This window comes from Polistes fuscatus, unplaced genomic scaffold (assembly GCF_010416935.1).
Source record: "Polistes fuscatus isolate 324 unplaced genomic scaffold, CU_Pfus_HIC Scaffold1, whole genome shotgun sequence".
Classification (NCBI taxonomy): Eukaryota; Metazoa; Arthropoda; class Insecta; order Hymenoptera; family Vespidae; genus Polistes; species Polistes fuscatus.
In genome coordinates, this window is record NW_025112997.1 from 12,295,080 (window position 1) to 12,309,031 (window position 13,952).

Genomic DNA, 13,952 nt, shown 5'->3' on the forward strand with positions numbered 1-13,952 from the left:
CATGCAAGCATAGAACAATCAATATATACGACGATTATTTTAATTTCTTCTTTTTTTTTCTTTTTTTTTTCTTTTATTTCATTTATACTGGGTGGCGTAAATATACGCCTTTTGTACATATTGATGACTATGGCAGGGCGCCTTTAACAGTCAAAGGGTTCAAACTCTATGATGTTCTTCGCTATTTTAATTTTAAAAAGTTCCATTGTTATAACAAAAATCACGAACATTCTTTTTTTTCGTGACTGTTTTAGATGAATATTATTCTTAAATTGTTAAATTGTAACCATTCTTAAAGTCATAACCATATATTTTAAAACATTCTTCGTACTTATATATATAGTCGTCAATCGACAGATTGACGTTCCAATCTTTTAAGCGAGATCGATAAACGTAAAGATCAAAATTATTATCGAATTATCGTTTATAATTCACAAACCATTAGTCGAACGATGACAAGATGTAATTTCGTATTTCAATTTATATGTCACCGAATTTCAAGTTGAGTCTAACCAATTTCCTAAGGATAATCATCAAATTTACATGATGTTTAGCAACCCATGTACATGGTAATTCTGATGTCAGATACAAAATATCGATAGATACTGTTATCTCTCTCTCTCTCTCTCTCTCTAACATTTCTAACGATCAATTATATTAGGGTGAACCAAAAGTTCGTGCGTTTTTTATATTAATATTTCCAAATTAAATTTTACAAAAACAATCCATTATGCAATTTTAAAGTAATGTTTCAACACAATAAACGCACGAACTTTTGGTTAACCCTAATTTCTTACAAACGAGTCGTCTCTCTTATATTTCAAATAAATTTTATACTGTGCAAGTATAAAATAACATCGATAAATAAAAATTCGATCTAAAATAATACTTTTCGAACGTTCGGATAAAGAGAGAAAGAAAGATAGAGAATAACGATTTTTCTCGAGTAGAATAAATTTAATTGAGAGGAAGGAGATTGAAAGGGATGTTAGGGATTAAGATGTAAAAGAGAGAAAGAAAGAGATAGATAGGTAAAAAAAAAAAAGGGAAAATGAGATAGGTAGATAGATATATAGAAAGGGAAAAGGAAAACGAGGTCAATTAAATGCAATTTGATTTTCAATCAAGGTTCAGTGCATCATCGTCTCCATGAACGGACGGTATCTATCCGATAAGAGTTTGAAACTTGAACGCGAAGCCGCGTGTAACCCCCATCGTTAAGCAACGAATTAAATTAAGTTAAAGTAACTTTTGTTTGCGGAACTGAGCACGTTATCGCGATGTGCACGCTTACCAACATCGATTATCCATCGTTAGAGGAACCATCGGCCGAGTTTACGGATTTAAGTTTACGTTATTTTTTTTTTGTGTTTTTTTTTTCTTTTAATCAAATAGAATTCGTGTGTCGAGATTTATTTTTTTAATTATAATCGTTTGTCTTTTATATTACCCATTTTATTGATTTCATTTATATATTACTGGATTTCCGCATTAGTTGAAATCAAGATTCTGTTACGTATTACCGAGATCAAATAGATGAAAAAGTAAAGTTCATAATTTATGTTCGAAAATGCTTTTATCAAACTATGATAACATAAAAAAGTAAATAGTTTCATTTTGATGAGAAATTTGAAGAAAAAATATGAGATAAATAATTAAAAAAGTATTCGATTTGAAATGAAATACGTCTTGTATAAAGTTATAAAAACTAAAGAGAAGAGCCGACTTTTTGAAGATAAAAAAAGAAAAGCAAATACACGAGAGAATATAACCCGAAATCATTTTGGATTCCTTGCACGTAGAATCCGGCATGCTAGTTAATTCAGTGACGTTAGCTCGTCAATATCGACGAAAAAGAAATAGAAACGATAGGAAGTTGAGCGTTATCGGTCACAGCACTCCTTCTTTTCCAATGTAATAAACTTTGCGAAAATACGTGTTTAAGCTTTATCAAGATTCTCTTTCTCTCTCTCTCTCTCTCTCTCTCTCTTTCTTTCTTTTATCTATTTTTCTATCTTTCTATTTCTCTAAACTTACAATTAGGATCGTGAATTGTTTTAGTACATTTAATTGATAACAGTTATCTTGATCAAATAACGATTAATCGATTAAAATGAATATTGAAAATCCTATCAACATTTTTAAAAATATATGAATAATAGTAAATCAAATAAATTATTAGTAAAATAAAGTAATGATAAATGATATTACCAATTAGATCCTAATAATATATTAGCAATGTTACATTTTAATTGTAATTATGTTTCTTCGAATGATTATCTCATTAATCAATGTTCATTATTTTAATAATAATAAATTGTTTTCAACGCGATAACGATACTTTTCTTGATACGATACGAAGATAGAATACACGATAAATCGTATAATATACAGAACATCATTAATGCATTTCGCTGTAATATCAACAAATGTTCCACGATCGTGTAAGATCGAACGTTATATACGTACATTGTTTGCTCACGTTAATTCTCATCTACAGTGCGAAACTGTCGTTTCACTAATCCTACTAGCCGCTAAACATTTGACAAACATTTGCCCTCTTCATACCTGTGCTCAATATTTACGTTATCGTAATAACCGAACCAACCATGGCAAAACATACGTGAAGTTTCACTTTCAAAGATGCAAACAATATACATAAATATATATATACATATATTCATAGACGACTAGCTAGATTAGTTTAATATCGAAAGAAAAAATCGCGAGAAAATACGTAACAAATATTGAACAAAAAAGAATGAAAATTAATATTACTTTATTGATCTTTCTCTCTCTCTCCCTCTCTCTTTATCTTTTGTAACCGACTCTCCTTGATTATTTTCTTTTCTTTTCTTTTTTTTAATTTTACAACATTGAGCACCTGCTTGTATGCAACCATACGTACTACGGTAACGATCGCAGCCTACTATACCACCATGCAATTTTACTTCTATACCAACGATCCTATCTATAAATCGTTGCCCCTACTTGTATGCAACCACGCATACAATAACGACCGTTGGTACAGATCGTTGCCTATATTCAGGCGCAATATCCAGTTATCTTTAATACTTACTTATAAGTCAAACAACTAGTATTACAATTAGATATATCTTGATAAACGACACGAAGTTTCTTTTCAAACGATTAATGCTTGGCAATATAAAAAATGATTTAACGAGCTTCATACACGAAATTTAAATCCACGTAACGCGAGTTTTTTCTATGGTTAGATTTATTATACCTACGTTATATCCTTTTTAAAGAGGAATATCAAAAAAAAAAGCAAGAAAACTCGCATTTTCAATCGCACGAGAAAGCAAATAACTGAGATAGAAAGGGAAAAAGAAAATTCTGAAAGATTTTGACGAATTTATTTCAGACACGTTCGCGAGCAAGGTGGCTGCCTGCCAGGACAAGTACGCTGATGCGAGCGTAGGAAATGTGACCGGAAGTAACGCGGTAAATGTCTTCCTGGGGATCGGTATTGCGTGGAGCATCGCAGCCATTTACCATGCCTGCCATGGTGAACAATTCCTTGTGGAACCCGGCAAGTCAGTATCGAATACATATTTTATTTACATTATTTTAATATTCATTTTACGATTTAACCATTCGATTTTTTTGCAAATTTTATCGTCCCTTTACATAAAAAAATATCATCTTTCAACAGAAACACGAAAAATTTCTTCGTAGTAGGAATACTGTCCTTTATATCACTCTCTTTGCCCACCCCCACCTACAGTATTTTTAATATAATTTTATATACAAAATTAAAATTAATCGGTATTAAAAGGGAAACATTCGCGCGAGTCACTCGTTTGTAAAAAGCGATTAAATTCATAACGAAAAATTTGGTAGTATTCGAATGTTGAGTTGAAAAGTTTTAAGCCTTACATAGAAACAATTTTGTTTCATTTAAAGTAACCTTTATCTTTCGTTCTCTCGAATAGTTAAACCCTCGATGACACATATTAATGAGATACGTCTACCCTAAAAAAAAAAAAAAGGAAAGAAAAAAAATATATTTGCTTCATCGTAACAAATATAATAATTGATCGTAAGAAAAAAGGAAAGAAAACGGATAGAAACTAATCTTTAGCTCGCAATAATCGAAAAAACAAATGATCCATCTCTCGATTATGTTATTCTATTTGACCTAAAACGAGACAATCTCATTTCTCATTGCAAACATCTTTTTACTCTTTTCCTAGGATACAATTCCGGGATACTCGAAAATAAGATATAATAGAAACTTTAGGTATCCCGCGCGCGCACGCGCGTGAAGGAATGTGAAGCAATAAACGAATATCGAGATTCTACTAATATTTCCTTACCCTATTTTCTTACCCTTTGGATATCAACCTTAAACGTTTCCTTAGGTTATATCTTATAACTCGAGAAGAGTAGAAACATTTTATCTCGTTAAAATTAAAATCATTTTTTAATTGAATATATATAAACATGTAAATTTCTTTTAAAATATTTGCAAAACTTTCGTTAATTAATAATAAAAATAAAAAAGATTCAAGAATTAATTAGAAATGGTGATGAACAACATACTCTACATATATGTATATGATATTTATGCAAATTTCGTGACAAAGAGAAACGTTAGAAGGATATGTTTATGGTTATTAGCCTATCCTATACATTATACATCATTTGAATTGCGCTCATAGAAGCTGCATCAAGCAAACTATACTGTGTTGCTACTGCTGCTACTACTATTACTATGGTAGCATGTAAGCACAGATGGCACCGTAATGACTGAAATCGTTTTCGCGAGTGTATATCGACGGTAGTTTATATACAAGTAAATGGAATACGAAAATAGATTACAACGACGAATTTATTTTGATTAATTATTAGTAATATATATAACACACGTGAGAAAACAATATCGAAATAATAATACATTTGTAGTAGATACTCTTTCTGTTATATATAAAATCTCATCATCAAAAAAATACTAACAGACGTATTATATAATGATATTAAATATGGATATATTAAAAGATTATGTTCAATAGTTCAATTGTTCAATCGTTTTACCGACTAAATCTTTTTTCGTGTTATCCATTTAAATAGAACGTTTTTTCTACAGGCTGATTCACGTAAATCCAATATCTCAAATGACTTTGAAATTATTTCTTTAATAAAAAATAATTAAATATTACAGTTGGATGCTTTCAAATGATCGTAATGATCACGTATCAGGTTTTTTCTTAAGTGGAAAAATTTGAAAATATTCCAACTACAATTTTTAAAAGAACAAATAAGTCAAGTAAAAAAAAGATTTAACTAGTTTGTATCGTAAATCAAATGATTGACGATATATTTAACGATAAATTGTTTCGAGAATGAAAACTACGAATGTAAAACTATCAAAAGAGTAAAGTGAAAATTGGAAATATAAATAGAAGTGACTTTACCTTACCTATATTTCATGCTCATCGATGTTACCCCTGAAAGCACACAACTTTGGATAACAATTGATCAATATTTCATTGGACGCACAATTGAAAAGTTATTCGAACTGTGCTAATACGGCATCACCTAGTGTAGTAACAACTTAAATACATACATGCATAACTGTATAGAAACAATACATACAACCCTTGACGAAACTCTAACGCAACCTTGACTCAACTTTGGATAATAATTGATCAAATTTCATTGAACGCATAATTGAAAAGTTATTCGAAGTGTGTTAATACGTGAAACACCTTGCGTAATAACAACTTAAATACATACATACACACGTATATACCTATATATAAACAATACATACAAACCTTGATATGCAACTTTGGATAACAATTAATCAATATTTCATTGAAGACATAATTGATAAGTTATTCGAAGTATAATACGTGAATCAACCTAGTGTAATAATAACTTAAATACATACATACATACATACATACATATATATATTTGTCGTAAAATTGGTTTGAAAATGAAAAAAAAAAAAGAAAAAATTATAAGGAAAAGAAGAAGAAGAAGAAATAAAAGGAAAAAAGTAGCAATATGTTTGTTTCTTCTTGGCATTAGCTTGGCCTTCTCCGTAACGTTGTTCTGTACGGAAGCCTGCTTGGTGATCCTGGTGTTGCTGTTAAGACGGACGAAAAGCATCGGCGGTGAGCTCGGTGGGCCTTTTGTACCGAAACTCATAACTTCCGCATTTCTATTTTCCTTATGGCTATTCTACCTCATCATGTCCACCCTAGAGGCCTATGGCATAATCCAAGGCTTCTAAATTCGCCATCGCATTTAGCGATTGCCAAACGTTGGCCTACCGAAGCTACACGTTTATATTCGATCTTGCATTCGTCCCCCCTAAGACGTGCGCTCAAGAAAACATTCTATCGGTAATTACATTTTAATCATTTTAATTATACGAATTAATTTTATTTTATATTCGTAATTTTTTGTTTGTTTTTTATATTAACACTTAACGTACCGATACCTCTTTATATATATATATTTCTATCATATTTCTGTATCGTGTATATTTTATGATTTATGTATAGACAAAAATATTACATTTATTCAATAAGAATTTGTAACTCAATGAATAACGTTATAATTTATAAGAAATGTTGCCAAAAATTTTGCAATCGATCATATGATCGGTCATAGTTTACGTTTGATTTTAAGTTCAGCAATTAATTCAATATACGTTTTTAATATAATTTAGTATATTTTTTATAAGGTTATGGTATATATCTATTATTCTTCGAAAAAGTTTTCATTATTTTCGAAAACTTTTTCGATTTATTTTGCTGGCAAAAGATGTGGATTTTGATGCAATATATTTATTTACTATCAGAGCATTGAATTTATTGCTACATCTAATATTTATTGAAATGCATGTGCTTGCAGTATTGTAATGTGTCGATGTTTCGTTAAAATTTACATGTTTAGTCATTTTCGTAATATATATTTTTTTTCGTCTTAATAGTTAATGATAAATTATGTATTAAATAATAATCATTACATGTACCTACCCACTGTACTTACATATACTTACATATTATTGTGATTATGCTTTTAAATTTTGTTTTTTTCTTTTCTTTTCTTTTTTTTTTTTAGAAAATTTTGCATAACGTAATTATTCCAATTATTATTACTTTTTAAATTTATTTAATAGTTTCTACAAATATCATACATTAAAGGATTAACACGTTTAACTCATTTACTATAAAAAAAAATGTATTATTATTTTTCATAACTTTTTGTTAATAAGAATTACACATTATCATATTTTGTATACGCACACCAAATTTGATATTTATTCAAAAATATACTTTTACTATTTTAAATGTTTTTAAGATAAATTCAGCCAATACTCTTGAGTCTGTCGAGAAATATAACATTTAATGTCTTAATTTTATGGGTACACACAATTCATACTTTTCTCGTTGATCAAAAAAAAGAAAAGAAAAAGAAGAAAAAAACCAACAAAGAAAATAATAAATAAATAAGTAAAACACTATAGAGAGAATAATTCGTATTTATAATGTTTCTTTTTGTTTTCAGGACAGAGGAAGTGAAATCTAACGAACAAACGAACGAACGAACGAACGAACGAATGAACGAACAAACGGACGAAAGAACGAAAAAAAATGAAAGAACGAGAACACCCCTGGCGAAAGTGCATCGAAGAGGAAGGATATTCACCCCCTCCTGGTCCCAGGAATAAAATGAACAACGAACGTGATTGCGTGAAATATATATTAATGCGTGCATACGTGTGCGTACTACGGGTGAGTGGGATTAACACGTGAACGAGCATGAAGTATGATTGCTGCGAATAAATGAGAAAAGAAGGATAATAATGAAGTAAGAAGAAAAAAGAAGGAAGTTAAAAGATAGGAAAAGACAAAAAACAAGAAAAAACACAGAAAAAGAAAAATCGTGTAAAGGAGTGGTGACGTACGATAAGTAAGAAAAACAAATATTAGAAGAAAATAATAAGTATATGTTTGTGTGAGTATTAAAAAAAAAAAAGCGAGTTTGCCTTAAAACTAAAAATTAGAAAAAGGAATGAAAGATTAGATAAGTAAGTAATTGTAATTCTAGTCAAGGTTCAACCCTTTTTAATTCTTATTAATCGGGACAACAAAAATTGGGTTGAACGAGTTTACATGTGTGTCGAAGTTACAAAAGAATACAAAAATCAGAAGAGAATAGAAAAGATAAAAAAAAGGAAACAGTGGAGGATAAAAGGAAGATGAGAAGGAAGAGAAATAAGAAGAAAAAAATAAGAAGAAGAAGAAGAAGAAAAGGAAGAATAATATATTACACATACATATATACATAAATATATGTATAGGTACATACCGTACTTATTTAATTATTTGACAAGAAAAGAGACACACACAAAATTCTAGGAATATTTCGAGTAGCGAATCGTATATTAAAATGTTCTTTTTCTTTTTTTTTCTTTTTTATTTTTTTTTTCTTTTTCTTTTTTTTCTTGCCAGAGAAACGATAATCGCTAATTTTATATAACGCATACATATTATTATCGATAACATTTTCATCGTCATTGAAAAAAAAAACAAAAAAGAAAGAACTTGTCAAGATCGAATTTATTCGTTGTGTCGACGTTAGACGATGAACGACAATGTGCCGTTTCGCGACGATTAAATAAGAAAAAACAAAAACAAACAACAACCAAAGAAAAAATACAAAACTGAAAAAGAAATAAACGATAGGAAAAGTAAAAAAAAAAAAAAGAAATAACGGATAACATTTTTTTATCCGACCGATTTCGAAATACTTTTTAAGTTTTCATCAAAGTTCGATTTAAATCAAAAAGAAAAGATAAGAAAAATACTAGAGATGGTCGATAAAAGTTTTACGAAAGTTTTCTTCCAATCGTTTTCTCATTTTCAATCCTTGTTTTCAACTTTCCCCTTTGCCGACACCTACATCGCAAACCATTGCATCCCACCCCCTCCATCCCACCCCCAATCCTCCTGTACCATTTTTCTGATTCTTTTTCTATTTTAAACAAATCCATCAACATTTCGAACAGTAGAATAACATATTTATCCATTTCAATTTCCTTGCGTACCATTTTTCTCAGCGATTTCGAAAGGAAATTTTTCGTTCGATTCCTTTTTCTATATAAACATATACATATATATATACACTCGTCACGATAAACGCAAGAAAAATACGCATTTAACTGTGTTACACTGCGTAAATCGCGTTATACGAGATAAAGAAAAAAGATAAAACTTATCTTCGAGTAAATTGGCAAAATTTTTATCAATTATTTAAACGATTATATCCGAGCAATTGTTATAATATTATAAATATCAAAACAAAAATTCTAAATTATTTTGTTGAGTTATATTTTTCAAAGATAAACGACGACGACGACGACAACAATTAGAACGAAAAAGAAAACAAATAAACATAAAATCTTAACGATCGATTATATTTGAAATATATTTACATAAGAATTTTTTTTTTTATTTGAAAATTATACAAAAAGAAGTGTAGACATTTATTTTATTCGTTAGAAAAAATATGAAAAGAAAAGAAACATTTATTTTCAATTTGAAAAACGAGATGGTAAGTTGTCAGCGTACAAAATCGATAAAAGTTCTTTAAGAGTCGATATGAGAAATTAGATCGTTATAAACTTGATTAAAAATAAGACGTAAGTATATATGTATATATGTTACATTCAATGTCTTACTACGAACATTCTACAGATTGCCCGGTAAATCTATATGATGTTTAAAAGTAATCGGAAAAGTATTAGAAAAAACATAAAGAAGTGTAAAGTTTGTTAAAAGCTAAATACTTGTTCAATTCTGACGAAAATCTAAAAAAAAACTCTGACACAACCCTCAAAAAAAATCCTGACACAATTTTCAGAAAACCTGAGAAAAGAATTGTTCTTCCTACTATATAAAAAATGACGATAATTCAATAATTAATAATTAAAGATGTATACTGTATTCTATTACTATAAGATCAGCGTGGTGCTCGGTTTCTGTTAAGAGTTTAGCTGTTCTTCCTCTTAAAATCACTTCATCCTTACCCCTCCGCCACAATCCCCGTGTTCCTAAATACAGTCAACTGAAGGTCATTTTGTAGATTAACCAAAACCTTCTGGGCATTCTATAGAATCTCCGGAATATACATTATATGTACATTGATTGTAACATATACATATTATATAAACGAAATGAAACATATTTGTTGTTGTTACAAAGATAATTATTAGATAGAATTTATAATTAGACGAAATATATAAAAGGAAATCTTAAAAAATGAGGGCATTACAATGCGGGCGGCCTTCGTTCGAATGTCAAAGTTTTCGTTAATGTTCACACTGCCTTTGATCGAGGGTCGCATTGATCTTATCTTAATTATACTTTTGGAGGTATTAAAAAAAATATAATAAATCGATCTTACACTATACCGATTATATTCCTTATCGTGAAATAAGGATTTAAAAAGATGAATAAGAAATGAAAATAAACAATTTCTTAAATGAAATATATTATATATATACATACACACATATATATACATATATATATATATATATATAATTGTTAGAGAGAAAATACGTTCAATGTCAGTTCGAAGTTATATATACTGGATATTTCAGAAGATTTCTTTTAAATTTCATTGATTTTTATGACTAAAATATTGAACAAATTTTATACAAACATTCGCCTGAAAAACGCTTTCATTCGTAACGTTTGACGATCTATAAAAATTTCATTTCTTGATGTAAATTATTAATTTATGATATAACGTCAATCGTTCTCTTAGTGAATATATTTTGATAAGCGAGAAATTATTGAATTATTTTTTGTAAATATCAATAAACGATTTACGCGTAATTACATTTATTTTATTTTTATTTCTGTACATGTATTATTGTTTTTTTATAAAAATACAATTTGTTCGTTTTCTTTGACGTATTACCGATTAATTTTGTTACATAAATTTCTACGCGATGAATTAATATTTCACAAGATTCATAGAAATATTCAACATATTTTAACACATTTTTCTGTCATTGTTTTTTTTTTACGTTTAACACGAACGCGTAAAAATGTTCACATCTTGTCTCACGTTTTACAATATTTTATAGAAATTGCGATCAATTTATTTTGTTTTTGATTTAATCCTTTATATAAAGGAACATCACTAAATATAGATTTATTAATTGGATTCGAATAAATGCAATGACCCATTGTTTTACTTTCAAACGATAAAAGAAGGAAAATATTTGACTAATTGTAACTGAAAAAATAAAGTGTATTCCACACACGAGCCATATTTGTACAAATATTTTTCATTACTTTAATTATAGAAATATTCTCCTATGAAATTTATTAGAAATTTTCTGAATCACTCTTTATATGTATATATATATATATACACGTGAAGTGTAATTTCTTGTGCTACTGATATCAATGGCTGCGCATCAACGCAAAATAAAAATGATAAAATCAATAAATTTCTTGAAACCGATAGGCGAACGTAATAGTCATCGGTTCGATGCCAAATGGTTGAATACGAATGCTCGCAATAGTATTTAACCTTTTTTTTTTGATATATTACTTAAGTTAAATATATTATTATCTTAATAATATCTATAATTCTTCTTATACGTCCTATTTCGATTTCTTATCGAAATAATTTTTTTCTTAGAACGATCGAAATAATTTTTTTATCTAAAAAAGAAGAATGAAAAAAGAAACAAAAAAAAAAGAGAAAATACAGATGCGAGTACTAAGTACGATTCAAATGATAATCTAACGATTTGATAAGAAAAGATCAAAGAGTTAAATCGGTAAATGCGATTGGTTGCGATCGATCGATCGTACCGACGTAAACAAACGATAAATATCTAAAACAAATATCTAAAAGTTATTTAAAACATCAATATGCTTTCACGATTGTTCTAATCCTCGTTTTTATTCTTTCAAATCAATCACAGAAATCATAGATATTGGTCTAATAGTAAACTGATTTATAAGTCAAATTGCGATCTTTTTATGATTAGAACAAAATTGTTTCATATTACCCGTTAATAAAATAAAAATAATAAAGACGCGAAATCATAAGAAAAAAAAAGAGACAGAATAAATAAAAATAACGATGATCGATTACATTTATATATTTTTACTTTTACATTTTATTCGAAAATATTCAATAATTCTTTTTAAAAATATCGTACCTAAAGATTTTGCACAGTTTCAAATAAATATTATCAAAAAAATCGTTAAAAAATGTCCGAAATTTTCATCGTCCCGAGAGAGAGAGAGACAGAGACAGAGACAGAGATAAAAAGATGCACAAAGGAAGCATACGAAAACAAGAAAAATATTTAAAAAAATAGAAAAAAAAAAATCATTAAAGCAATCATTTCAATCGTACTTGTTCATCTGCCAAACACATTTGACGAAAATAGATGTGCGTTTTTGCAAGGAAAAAATTTAACATATTACTTAAACGTTGTCGTCTTTTGACAGCCAATGATATACGTATGTGTAAAGAAAATAAAAAAAAAATATATATATATACGTTATATACACACACGATACAAATATTTTAATAAAGTAAAGAGATTCGAAAGAGGTTTTAAATATAAATTACATGTATCATTAGAACATATACATACGGAGATATATGCTCAATAGCAAAGCACTAAAGTGATAAACCGTAAACGAGATCTCGATGGTTTCCGATTTCTCGTCGTTCGATTGCTATATGATCAAACGCTGTAGAAATAAAAGAAAAGAAAAAAAAAGAATTAATAACAATAAACAAGTGATTAATTAATATGCGCGAACGAAAAAAAATTTGTTCGCACGTTAAAAAATATACATATAGAATCGGGAACACACACGACCGTTAACACACACACACATACACATATACATTCACGAATGTATATTGCTTCGTACATATATACTTATGTGTATATATATATATTTATATTTAACAATATTAAACTAAATTAATGCGTTAACGCCTAAAATTCCCCCCGTTAATAATATATAATTGAAATCGTTCGATCAAAAAACAAAAAAAAAACAAAAAGAAAAAAGAAAAAAGAAAAGAAAAATTTCGAACGAAACTTTCCGAATGAAAAATGGCTTATTTCTCCGCTAAGCTTCGATCTTGAATTTACAACTGGTTCAATATTAACTTCCCTTAACAAATGGGGATACAATTTAAACGTATACCCTAATTATCAATCGAAATAATGAATTATTGTTGAACGGAAAAAAAAAGATTTTTTTTTCTATTCTCGGAAAAAAGAGGAAAACACTTTATTATACTTTATTATTTACTTTCTCCTCTTTTTTTCTGCGAGAATAATAAGACAAAACAAAACAGAAAAAAACAAAAGTTAAAAAAAAACCGCGAAAAATAAAAAACAGAAAGATGGACGGATATTAATTAACGAAACAACAAAAAAATCATGAAAAGATCATCAAAGGAGAGCAGTATGCAACGTATTACCTCAGCGATTGTTCGTTCAAAGCATCGGCGAACAGAATTCACGGAAGAAACGAGCGATCTCTTTTTTTTTATATATATATATTTTTATTTATTTATTTATTTTTATTTTCTTTTGTTTTCTTTCGTTTACATTTAACGTTCGAAATTTGAATCCTAAAGATCGTGCCGATTATAGAAAGCCTACAATTAATTAAATCGTAAGCTAAATATTTTATATTTTGCGTTCGCATCTCCCGAAACGCACCGTCCACATTTAAAAAAAAAAAAAAATTAAACAAATTGTTTAAATCAAACAAACAAAAAATTATTTAAAATGGACACGTCCAATCGCGTTACCGTACGAAAATATAATAAAAATATTTCTTATTATCGTCGTTATAAACGATTTCTAATAAATATCATCTAGTGAATTCAATTGTATGTAACTC

At 28.5% G+C, this 13,952-nt stretch overlaps 1 protein-coding gene across 4 annotated transcripts in view; it reads left to right on the forward strand.

Moving 5' to 3' along the window:
- Positions 1-13,952, forward strand: part of LOC122518839 (sodium/calcium exchanger 1) — a 106,297-nt gene that overhangs the window by 76,826 nt on the left and 15,519 nt on the right. For 3 of the 4 annotated variants that reach the window (XM_043637967.1, XM_043637968.1, XM_043637982.1), the window contains 3 exons: positions 3,386-3,557; positions 6,061-6,377; positions 7,549-7,967. In XM_043637967.1, coding sequence (XP_043493902.1) covers positions 3,386-3,557; positions 6,061-6,265 — 377 coding nt within the window. In that variant the 3' untranslated portion in view covers positions 6,266-6,377; positions 7,549-7,967. Of the gene's footprint in view, positions 1-3,385; positions 3,558-6,060; positions 6,378-7,548; positions 7,968-13,952 lie in introns of those variants that run through there. The other variant, XM_043637974.1, reaches the window with a different exon arrangement.